General features: G+C 51.7%; 1 protein-coding gene across 11 annotated transcripts in view; it reads left to right on the top strand.

The window, feature by feature from the left end:
• tjp1b (tight junction protein 1b) overlaps positions 1-12,061 on the top strand; it is a 37,471-nt gene that overhangs the window by 6,045 nt on the left and 19,365 nt on the right. For 10 of the 11 annotated variants that reach the window (XM_057051264.1, XM_057051266.1, XM_057051265.1 and 7 more), the window contains one exon: positions 3,047-3,188. In XM_057051264.1, the coding sequence (XP_056907244.1) occupies positions 3,047-3,188 (142 nt within the window). Of the gene's footprint in view, positions 1-3,046; positions 3,189-10,158; positions 10,370-12,061 lie in introns of those variants that run through there. The other variant, XM_057051273.1, reaches the window with a different exon arrangement.

The raw sequence follows: 12,061 nt of genomic DNA, 5'->3' as shown, positions 1-12,061 counted from the left end.
AGGGGTCAGACATTTTTAAGTGCTGCTCCTGTTTATTTTGTCCCTCCTTAACTCCACTTATTAGTCTAATTGCCCCACCGGGAGATTAAAAACCAGCAGGATAAAAATGCTCCTTTCTTTCTCCTTCCCCATTTTTTAATTTCCATATTTATGCAGATTTTGTAATCAGCTTTTTGTCTTAGCCACAGTTGCAACTGATGCAATGGGCTAAAATCGTTACGTAAGCGTAGCCACGCGCTGCCCTTTTAATACTCAATATTTCCTTTTGCACCTGTAAGAGCAGGAAAACGGCTCCCGTGACAGAGTTTCAAATGTTCTTTATATGCTTCAAACACATTTCTGCTGTTTCCAGATTAGCGTGAAATGACCCCGTGCAAATTCTACCCACCCGTCGGTATTAAAAATGCATCAGCGCCTTGAGATTTTTGGTATTTTATCATGATTTTAATCCTTCATACTCACTCCTCACTCACGCCTGGGCTGATCTTCCATTTACCCTCTTTGTCATCCTCATATCCCAAAACGTCACCAGTAATACTGCTGCCTTAAATCTGTCACAGAAACAGGTCAGAGTTGGGTACAATCCCATCCCACAATCCTTAGCTCACATTTTTGGTCGGCTACGAGTGGCGTTTAGCTGGAACGTCCCTTTCCTTCGGGATTTCAGACGGAAACTCTCCGCTAACTCCAAAACCAAAACACGGCACCAAAAGACTGATGAAACTCACACGTGCTCCTTTCAAATAATGACAAAATGGACAAAAATCCCCGCAGGCAGCAGAGCTGAGGCCTCCACGTGAATTAGGATCCATACATTTCACATAATTGCGTTCGTTCTCTCCGTGGTGGTCAAAGCTGCCTCCTGTAGCTCTGATCTCCCAGCACGTGGCGGCGAGACGACACGCCGCTCAGCAGAGTCCCGTGTGTCATCCCGCCCTCCCCGAAACGCGATACTCGGCGCCAGTTGCTGTTGATGAAGACCGTATTATAGTGTCGGCAGCGGCACCGCTCTAAATTAGGATTACGCTTTGCAAGCAGCTGTTCCTCTTGCCCGCAGTTCAATAACCCACTCCCCCCGCAGACAGCCAACAATTAGCATTAACCTGGCTAATGAACTTCACACTCGGCTGCAGGCCTGCAGGGACACTACAACAAGTTTAGAGTTTATGTAACGATTCCTTATTTTCAACCCGAACCTGCGCTGCAAAAAAAAAACGCCAACACAAGCAGGCGGCTTGTGTGAGGGCAGATAACTGTAGGCCAACAAGCAGATTGCGTGTTTACTGTGTTTACTGGCCCTGCCGAGCGTTGCTCTGCTAAAGTGTTTTATTAGCAAAGGGGGAATGAGGCTGTTGCCCCGCTGATGGGGCAGCACACGCCACTGTGTCCTCATCTTTCATTGATCTCTTTCCCACCGTGTCCAGCTTCTGTCCGCTCAGCCGCTCGCGTGATGCCCGTTGTTGCTGTGTAATAGCGTCGCTACATCGACACCGAACAGAAATAGACGGTTCGGTACGCTCTGCAACGAGCCACGGCGGGACTGAAACCAACACCCGCCGGCATAGAGCAGGACACGCGCTCCAAAAAATAAAAACCTCCAGCGGAGGATTTGGCACCTGCATATTTGACGGAGCAGAAGTTTTCCATGAAGTATTTGTGGTGAGAATATTCACCGCACATAATATCCGAGCCGGCACGGTCGCTGGCGCCGTGTCACATTCTGCCTTTGTGCCCTGAGGCGTTCTGGCTGGAATCCATTTCAGAATCAGCATCCAAGAAATGAGCCTCTCAACGTGCAGGGCTGCACGCAGGCCTGTGGCGGCCCGAGCAGCCCTGCTCGCCCCCTTGCTCGCCCCCCTGCTCGCCGCCCTGCTCGCCGCCCTGCTCGCCGCCCTGCTCGCCCCCCTGCTCGCCGCCCTGCTCGCCGCCCTGCTCGCCGCTCATGGTCGTGTTGTTCATGAGACCAACCTGAGCGCTCTTGTAATTGAGCGAAAGCTTTGCCAAAAGCTCCTATGTTGCTTTTCCAGCCTGTAAACAGCACATGTTGCTCGAGGCGCAGTATAGCTATTAAATTAATGCGTGGGGGGGGGGGGGTGATGTTCTCTTTGCTCCCATCTTCCTCTCATAATTTCCCCTGCTGAGTCTTCAAACCCTGGGAGCTCCTCAGGGCCAGGTGCCGAGCACGCTAATGGATGTCTGCTGTGCCTGAGCCGCACTGTGCAGAACAGGATTTTACCTCGTTGAATTCTGTGTTAGCTAAATGCTCGTTAAGAGGGAGCAGCTTCAACCAGTGACAGAAACTGTTTGTTTCTCGTTAATATTTCAAGTTCCAAATAAATATCAAGTGGAACAACCCTTGAAAATGAAGCTGCAGCACAAAGGTTCTGGGTTCTGACCCGGCTCATGACCTGTTGTTGGGAGTTTGCACATCCTACCGCACCTGTGAGAGACCTGCAGGCCGCCCTCAACTGGGGTGTGCTGGGTGTAAGAGGACACCCAGTAGGGACAGAAAATGTCTGGACGAAGCGATTATTGATTGTGTTGTGTCATGTTTTTGATCAGTAATTATAATCGATAGTGACGAGGTGGCAGGTCTGAAACGGCTCCTCTGGGTTGGCTGGTTAATAAAAGTGCTGCAGAAGTCTCAATGTTGCAGAATCCATAGAAAAATGGGAGGCGGGGGCTGTTTCAGATGCCGACCCGTGAAGGGTAAAACGTTTCCCGGGAGTCTTGGTGACCTGGGTCGGTTCCTCCTCCCTACGTCTCGCCGTGACCCGGCTTCAGTTCGGTAGGCAGAGCCCGCGGACCCGTTTGAATCCACGTTGCCTCCTGAGCTTGAACCAGCTTCCCTACAGGGCTACTTTGACATTAAATCCAATTATAGATTTATTTAAATGTCATATTCTCCAGCAGGGGACTTTGGCCTTTAGAAAAGCAGGAAACTGTGACCGCCGTTTCCTTCCTCGACCCCTTTGCTGTCGCCTGTGTTCCTCCATGAAATAAGAGAGCTAAATGTCCCGTGTTTCCCCTCGTTACTCTCCTCCAGGATACACCCCAGTCCGACCGCCGGTTCCACCACTGCAGCCTCCTCGGTGAGCACCGTTCAGGGCAAACCCTCGCTACGCCGCATCAAGGGTCGCATACACAGGAGCAAGAGCCTGGACAGCATCGACCTCATGGACTCCAATGTAAGTCCACCAACAACACGTCCACGCAGGTTCAAAATGGCCGAGGATGAATCACGTCTGCCCGCACATCAGCAAATATAGCAAATATAGACGAGGAAATGCACCAAGGACGCGTCACATGTGCAGATGCTGCTCACAAACAGAGGGGCCAAATAGAAACGATCCTCTTTAATGGCAGGAAGGACCTACCTGTCTCCTTCCTGTCTCCTGCACTTTATGGATATTTGCTTACCCAAACTATTAGATTATGCAAATCCACAACAGTTTTGTGATTCAAGCAGAGCAAATTGGGATTTGTTGATCCCAAAGCTTCCCAATTTGGTACCGTAACGAAAGGAGATTGATGAACCCCGTATGCACAGGTCAGATGAACTGATGAATTTACGCTTTAATCCATGAATAAAAGCAGCTGATTTCAGGGCACTGGGAAGTTTCGGCTCCGTCTCATTGATGCTGCTGCTGCTGTGTGTCCGAATATTCCCACTGTCGAGTCGAATCACCATGAAGCATCTTTTGGGAATCTTCTTCCGGATATGAAAGTCTCATTCATTCATATCACTCGGCCTTAAGTGGCTCTGTTCTGCGTGGCCTCAGTTGTCGCACGCACGCGTTGTTGTTCCCAGACGAGCGTGGGAGGACCCGAGCCTCGGGGGGATTTTTCCATGTCGGCGGCTCAGCTCTGACCCGACGGTAAATTCGCTAACATCCAAGTACGACTGAGGTTATTAGAGTCTCTTTGATGACTCTTTTGTCTGGGAACAAATGATTTTGGCAGCTTAAATGTTCGACCTGCCGATGGCACTACATCTGAAGGTGCTTCTCAAAACTACCAGAATCATTCATCCAGTTTTAGAGACCCTTCAGTGAACCTCAGCCTCCTGGTGTTTAAGCACCACCGACGTGACCCAAGCAGAAAAAAATGTACATTTAAATAACGAATTTAGCCCAAATATCCAGTGTGATGTGGGAAGCCTCCACCCTTGACTCCCGCTCCTCCCAAAGTGGCGGTGGAGTGCTGGAGGTGGATGCTTTTGTGTTGTGATTGACAGATTAGCGGTGGCCTTGATTCCGAGCCACCATAAGCCTTGGCTGCTTCTCATAGCCGCTCCGTGGCCGGGCCGCCTGTCTTCATGGCCGTCCACTGGCAGGTTGTTTCAAATGGCTCAAGAGGCCACTAGCTCACCAAAGACGGAGAGCTCAGCAGAAGCCTCCGGAGCCCCACAGTATATTTCTTGCACAGGCTGTGTGTGCACCAGAGGAAAATTTGCTGACTTTGCCCAAACTGGGCCGAGCTGATGGAGGTAAGCGTCCGCCTTACAGTGAGTGATGAGACTGCAGGATGCTGAGCCGAGGAGCCGCTTCCGACGTCTCCACAGACGCAGCGGCGCTTCTCCTCATCTGGAGACGTCCTAACAGCAAAAACAACACAAGCGTCTGTTACGGCAACAAAAAAGAGGATATTAATCAAGCGGGCGCATGAACTTGGATCCATAACCATCATTGCCCATCAGCAAACAGCCAGCAGATCAATAATAGTTAAGAGTTTGTTTATATCGATTGCTTCTTTTGATTGCTTTTCTCTCTTAATAGTCAGGGGAGGACTCTGGCCCCCGGCCCATTCCCACTGTCATTTGTGTTGGCAGGCTGCTCTTGTTCACGGAAAGCTTGAATCAGATTTGAGTGTTAAGGATGCAGAGAGCGAAGGGAAGAGAACGGTCGGGGGGGGAATGAAGGGGGTGGGGGGGGCTTTCACGACTGCGCTGCAGTGACAGCAGTTTAGAGCGAAAGAAAACAGCATTTACAGCGTTTCTTAAAGAATCAGCAGATGCTTCAGTCGGCACGGCGTCCTAATCTCCCCCAATTATTTCCAAAGCTCTCTTTCCGCTGTGTCGCTCTTTCTGCCCCCACCCTCGCGGATCAAAGGTGAACTCTGACCTTTCTGGTGCCAAAGCGCTCGTGGCCGTTGTGTAATAAGCACCGCCGCGTGTGAGTGTGAAAGCGCGCGGCAGCGGCGTTGGGATTTGGGCTCTAATTGGGCTGGAATGCAGAACGTTTCCTGCCCGCTCAGCTCTTCTGGACACGTTGGACCCGTGTTTGCTGCAGAGGCTCGAGTTAACTGCATATCAGGTGCAGAAGCGACTAAGCCCAGATGAAATGCACAATTAATTACTCCGTAATAGATCCCAATCGGTCACCGACTGAGCCCTGAGCTTCGCCGCGGTCAAAGGCTTAATTTGTTATTAGTTGCGCTTGCTTTCTAAAGCCCCCTCCTTGGCTGCAGTCTGCCCCGGACAGAGGCACTTGCCCCAAACCGCGTTAAAAAAAAGGCGAAGGAGTGAGCGGAGTAAGCATTTATTTGCTGCTCAGCCTCTGGAAAGTGCTGCAGATGCATTTAAAGGCAGCACGACTGCGGCGGAATTAACCAACATGCATATTCAGAGGACGTTGGAGCGGATTGTTTGCATGGGACGGAGGCTTGGAGGATGACGGACCCACTAAAAGACAGCGGGGGGGCGGGAGGGAGGAGCAGCAGAGCCTGGGCGGGTGGTCACAGGAGATTTAGCACGGCTAACGCTGTAGGGGGCCTTACTGGTTAGGGGGGGGGGGGCATTGGTTCAGCAGCTGACTCTCTAGGTGAGACAGGTTTGTTATGTAAGAGCAGTTTCCTCTATTTGATGTTCTTCCTGTTCTATAACCACGATAACCACTGGGGGATGGTGGGAGATGATGGGGGGGGGGGGGGGGGGGGGGTGTACGTTAGCTGGCCTTGTGTACTCTCGTGTGAAGGTTGTTGGGGGGGGGCACTGCTGCCACCCTGTACCATTATGTCACACACTTGTAAGGCCTGCAGCAGCGATTTGGAGCGTCTCTGAATAACAAAGGTGTAAATCTGGGTAATAACGCTGCCGATCATCCGTCCCTTCTTATATAACGCGTGACAGCTCCCGCATCACCGCGAGCTGCACTCGTACGGATAAATGCACTCCAATTCTCAGCGGCCAAATCCAAATATCGTGTCTGTTTCTTAAAAGGATGTCAGCAGAAGATTACAAACAGCCGAGACCTCGGTTGTCAGAGGAAGATTTGAGGGAAATGAATCCTGCACCTGAATTGTTTTTCTGCCGGGCTCGTGTCCCTCATCTGCAACAAATCACTTCTGGAGAGGAGACTAAAACCAACATAAATCCCGACAACTCTATTGACTTTTCCCGCACGATTTACGGCCCGAGGGGAGACCTGGACCGTAGCACCGTCAGCTGCTGAAGACGAGGGGAGGGTCGGGCCGAATCAGCACGCGCGGCCCAATTTTCCATCCCAAAAATACAGTCTGGGCCTCTTAATACCCCCACAACAATCTGCGTGTGTGATTTGAAGGAGGGCCTAATGTTCTTGTTATGTTCTTGGGTTGAGCTCTCCGGCGTGGGGGTCAAGTGAAGGACAAGCCGTTGATGTAATGCAGGTCGGGATCAAGATGGCGAACGTGGGAGGGGAAGTTGAGCGCGCCGGGTGACCGGTGATGGATGAGCGGCAGATGTTTTCTTTCATCGCGGAGGCCAAACTTTGGTTTAACTAACGCAGCAAACCAGCGTGGACAGAAAAGGAGAAGGGAGGTGGAGGTGCACGCCCTGCCGGGTGTCACGCAGCCCGCTGCCGTTCTGGACATGTATGACGTGCACGGGTGCCCGGAGGGAGGCACCATATGCTGCGGAGACTCAGGAGCATCCCATCATGTGTGAACTCCTCGTGTCTCCCTGTTTCAGCTCACTGTGTGCATGTTCCGCTCTTCATGGAAATTTGCTCACAAGACGCTGGTGCACGTGTTCAGCCGATGACCTGTAGAGGGCAGAGTTTTCCTACATAAATGTATGGAGGCGGTAGGTGGATTTAGGCTCCTCGTAGTCGCTGCGGATGCTCTTTGCTGCATTTTTCTATTAAAACTGGTGGAATTGCCGGCGCCACCCCTGTTTGATGCACAGCAACACGGCTTCCCATGCATAACAAGTGAGGCCTGACATTTCGGCCTCCTCCGGTTTATCAACCACTTCCTCTCCGGGAGGTAAAACTAATTTCCAGGCAAACCAGGAATCCGTGGAGATTTATAGCCGCGCGGTGAATTTCATCCTCGGATTTGTGATCCACGTTAGCCGCCCTGTCGGCTCCCGAGGAAGCTCCCGCCCTGGCGACCCACAAAGATTAGAATTGCCCTCATCCGAAGTCAAGCTGCCCTCGTGGGGGGAGGAAAGCCACGTGGGGACAGGCTAATCCTAAATGTTAATTAATCAGAGTAGTGGGCAATTTTAGGTCTTCATCTACCTGGCAGGTGAGTCGGGCTCCAGAACATGGATGTTGGATGGAATGGAGCTGCCTCCCACCTGCCCGTGAAATCCCAATCCTGATCTTGGGGTCCTGCACGGCCGTGCACGCCCCAGTGCGTCAGAGCAGAACAATTCTCTTCACCATTCTGGTATTAATTTACCTTGTTGTCGTGCACCCGCCCGCATTAACTGATTGGAATTGTTCATCTTTATTAGCACCGGTGCTCCCGCCAGCGCTAAACACACTTATGTGATTGCTTCTTTGCGAGCGTACATGATGCCGTGTTTTGATCCAGAGAGGATTTGGACATCGGTGGCCCCGTTGTCACATGATCCGCAGGGTTTGGACATGAGGTCATTTCATGTCACCTGATACGTCTGAGCTCTGAGCTGTTGGTGAGAAAATTGAGATGGAGATTAGCGGTCCTTCCACCCCCCCCCCCCCCCCAAAAAATAAATATGTATTTCCTTCCTGTACATGATTTGGATTTTTATTTTTTTTTATCTGTGGTGAATTTGGAAAAATCTGATTTGTTTTTTGTCATCGCCCCCCCGAGTGCTGACAGTGTCAGATGGTATTTGTCTTCTCTGGGCTGCCTGTAGACCAAACACATTATATAACACGTTTTTAACTTCTCACCACGCGCTCAGCCCTAAAAAAAGAGGATAAAATAGCCTTAAAGTGTCATCTGCGCCGCCATTACTACTGTAACATGCTAACGATGAGCTGCCGTGTGCTTGAGGTCCGGTTTTATTTCCACTGCTGACCTCAGGTCAGAAGATCACGTGGATGTGCTGCACCATGAGGCATAAAACCCTGTGCAAGGAACTCCTGGAGCTGCCGCCTGGTAGAACCTGTCAGACCCGCAGGCAGCAGGACAGGGATGCCTTTATTCCTCGCTGCCCAGCGCACTGTCTCCGTGACCTGTGCAGCGGAGAGGTGACGCGCTCTCTGTCAGGGGCAGCGACCTGCTGCCGAGTCCTGATTTGCTTCCCCGCTCGTGCGATCCGCTCCTGCGGCTCTGTTTCCTATCTTGTCCGTGTCTGAATGTGCTGATGGGGAAAAGAGGGCCTGAATAATTGCACTGCGCGCCTCCTGGACGTCCCTCTGTGCCGGGGGGAGCGGCGATGCGAGCGCCGCGGTAATGTTAGCAGAGGGTATTTGAAGGGCTTCGCCGGAGATACAACGAGCAGCATCAAATCCTGCTCAGCGGAGTGCGGCTGGAGCTGCATCCAGGCATTTATTGCATCCCTCTGCCCCCGTGGACGTGGAAGGACCCTCGTTCATGTCCCGACACAGTACCAAGAATCTGCCTTTGACTTTCATGACTCCATCTTGTTTGTTCGCTGGATGACTGCCCTCGTTCATCTCGTTCTTGTAACCTTGGCCATCCTGTATTGTTCTAGTCAGGAGACCCCCCCCCCCCCCTCTCCCTCATTATTTTCCAGTGGAATCTGAAGGAAGTCTCCTTACGTCAGCAGCCTCTGCAGGACGGCGGCCCTCCGCTCCTGGAGCGTTGTGCCCGGCCACTATCTGCTGCTGCACTCATTAGTGCCCGAGGCGGAGGTAACAAGGACGGTCACGCTTTCACAACACGATGAAACGCAGAGCAGAAGATACCGCAGAACTCTCCCGTTCCCAAACAGCAGCGGGGAAACAAAAAAAACCTGGTGTAGGACCGAGGCTTTAAAGCAGGTTTTGGTGCATTGCTCAATTTACATTCTACTGTACATCGATTGAATCCGCGTGCCTCACGGGAAGGAGTATTGAGCATCGTGACTATAAGGATGGATTATATCCTCTGCGTCTTGAATCGCTTTATGCAGCGTGTCATTAAACGGCCTCGGCCCTCGCCGCAATGTTTCCTTCTGTTAAAAGTGACAGTCGAATAGATTTTGCTACGCAAGTTCTTTCATTTAAAACAATACAGCATCAACACAGACGCAAGGGCAAAAGGAACAGCCACCTTGTCCTGTCCAGTTTCTAAATGATGTCTAATCAAACAATCAATCAAACCACTCATAAAAGGAGAAAAAAAATCATATCTTTTCGATCAATGTTAAGGCCTGAATAACAACGGGAAGGGTTTATTTTCCTATTGATGCGCAGTTGGATTTCATCAGAGAATCTCTTCACCGCCTCCAACCAAGCTGCAATTAAGGAGCAAATGATATTTAAACAGCCTAAGGATGTGGTTTATCAGCACAATTAAAGTTCATTCCTGCTGCTTCACTTCTGCACCATAACCTGTTATCGATGCAGTTTCCTTAGGATGGAAATCCACTAGAACTGCGATGTTCCTTTTAATTGGAGGCTGTGAGTGACTGTGATGCTGCTGTTTATAACAGTCGTACAACAGTCGGGATGTGTTATAACAACCCGACGTTCTTAGCCGCCGTCAAAGAGGTGCCAGGCTGCAAAGCAGCCGCATCCATTCCGCCGCAAACGGTGGGCACCAGAGCCCCAGCCCCTCCGGTGTGACCCCCCTCGGCCGCCGCTCCTTGTCCCGCTGGAATGGCGCTTGAGATCGTGCTGACTCGCCGCCGCCGCCGCCGCTGCTGCTGCTGCGGCGTCTGTGCGGAGCCTCTCCGCATCCCCGGTCCCCGCTCTCCTCCTCCCTCCCCCCCGCCCAGGAGGCGGAATGGTTTCTTCCATGCGAAGCTGTCGCTGTCACAGCGGCGGTGACGGCAGCCCGAAGTGTGAGAGCAGAGGGGGGAGAAGGAAGGAAGGAAGGCTCCATCCCTGCCTGCCATTGCAGTGCGGCGGCTGCTGCTGCTCGGAAGCCACTCCGGGAAAGACCTTTCCATTCATCATCCGTAAGATATTGCACAAACGACCCCGCCAGGACCACTGCGGTTGTGAAGGTGAATGGCTTTCTTGCTTTATCCTCGAGTGCGCTGTTAATGGGCCGTGTTTCTGCAGCCGCAGGAGCCGGGCGGATGCGTGTCCCCCTGCGGAGAGACGCGAGCGATAACGGTGCAAGCCGAGGTAACTCGGCTGCCTCGGTAATGCTAGCGAACCGCATCCACGGGCAATGCTAAGCGGTTAGCGGTGTGTCTAACGTGCTACCGCTGTCGTGCAGTGGAAATGATGAATTACGATGCTTATTCGGGGCTAACCGGGCAAACGGGATGAGTCGTGGACCGTTTTCCGCTCCCGCTGTCATCGGTCGAAGTGCGCGGAGCGTCCAGGTAATGTTAGCTAGGTGGAGCTAGCCCGTTCGCTGGTACAAAATGTCGGCCAGCTAGGGGGTTGATTTGACCAAGAGGGTATGAAGGGGGGCACAAGCTTCGTTGAGCGTCTGCCTGCAAGAGGGGAAGAGCGGGGCTGTCTGGAGGACGGGCTCCTTGAACGAGCCCACCAGCCTTCCGATTTAAAGTGAAGGTCACGCCGTTAGATCACTTTGTTTTGCTGGTGCGCTTGCAAACCCAAAGTGGGTCTTTGGGGAAGCTAAGTAGCAAGCTAATGTTAGCTTGTTAGCTGGTGTTGGTGTTGCCACACCGATGGTTTTGCTTGCTTTCTGTCCCGTGTCTGTGCGTGTTAATCGGGCGTGATAGTAACGATGGTGGGAGCCGTGTTGTGGGTTCCGGGGCGGGGGGGGGGGGGGGGGGTGCTGGGGGTGTCGAAGCCCGTCAGCGCATCGTTTTTCTACCTGTATCGGACAGGTGATGACACCTGTTGAGCATCTGGAGTCCCAGAAAGTGCTCAGTAAACACAATCCTGCACGTTTAAATGCCCCAGAGTCTGAAAGAACCGTTAATTTCCAAACATTGATCATCACCTCAAGAGCCTCTAAGTTCTTCTGTTACAATCAATTTTCCCCGTTTTCTTTGCATTTGAAAACTTGATACATACAGCTGTGCAAAGACTCGGGTAGCATCAGTACCGCAGGATTTGATGGCACCTTTATGGGTCGATAGTGGTTCCCAGGATGTGTGCTTTGATGTAGGCTCCAATTTCACATCGGCATCCTGAGCATCCGGTGTGTTTAGGACATAAATGCGTCCCCGCTGGCCTTGTGCTTGGAATCTAACCTGATAAAATGACCAAATTCACCCACCAACTGAGGTGGGTCAAAGATAAACACCTCTCATTTGGATGGACCGGCCCGATCTTGATGATTTTTCTCATGGTATCTCTCTGTTGTGGTGAAAGATAAGAGGAGCGCCTTGCTCAAGGGCGGCCGTATATGTTGGCCTGTAAATCACGTTGACCTTGGCTGCCATGACAGCAGGCATCATCTGAGTCACCCTGATCCAACAGGACAAATGGATCCGCTTCTTTTTTTTTGCTTACTTGGGTTAAATCTGAACGCATTTTTGTCAGGCTGACTGTGGCATCAGACGTACGGAAACGCTCAGATAATGGACGGAAGTGCGTCGATGCTCCTTCCTGTTTTATCTCGACGCTGATTTGCAATATTATTCCAGGGCGAATGATAAGGAGCCAAAGCCGTCCGTCTAGTCTGCCTGGGAGCTTCATATCGCTGCTTAACGTTGGATTATTTTGTAAAATTAGTATCACGGTGATATTTTGTGGGTGAAACCTGGGATTGA

The sequence above is a fragment of the Takifugu flavidus genome, chromosome 13 (genome assembly GCF_003711565.1).
Source record: "Takifugu flavidus isolate HTHZ2018 chromosome 13, ASM371156v2, whole genome shotgun sequence".
Classification (NCBI taxonomy): domain Eukaryota; kingdom Metazoa; phylum Chordata; class Actinopteri; order Tetraodontiformes; family Tetraodontidae; genus Takifugu; species Takifugu flavidus.
This window is presented reverse-complemented; position numbering and strand designations above follow the sequence as displayed.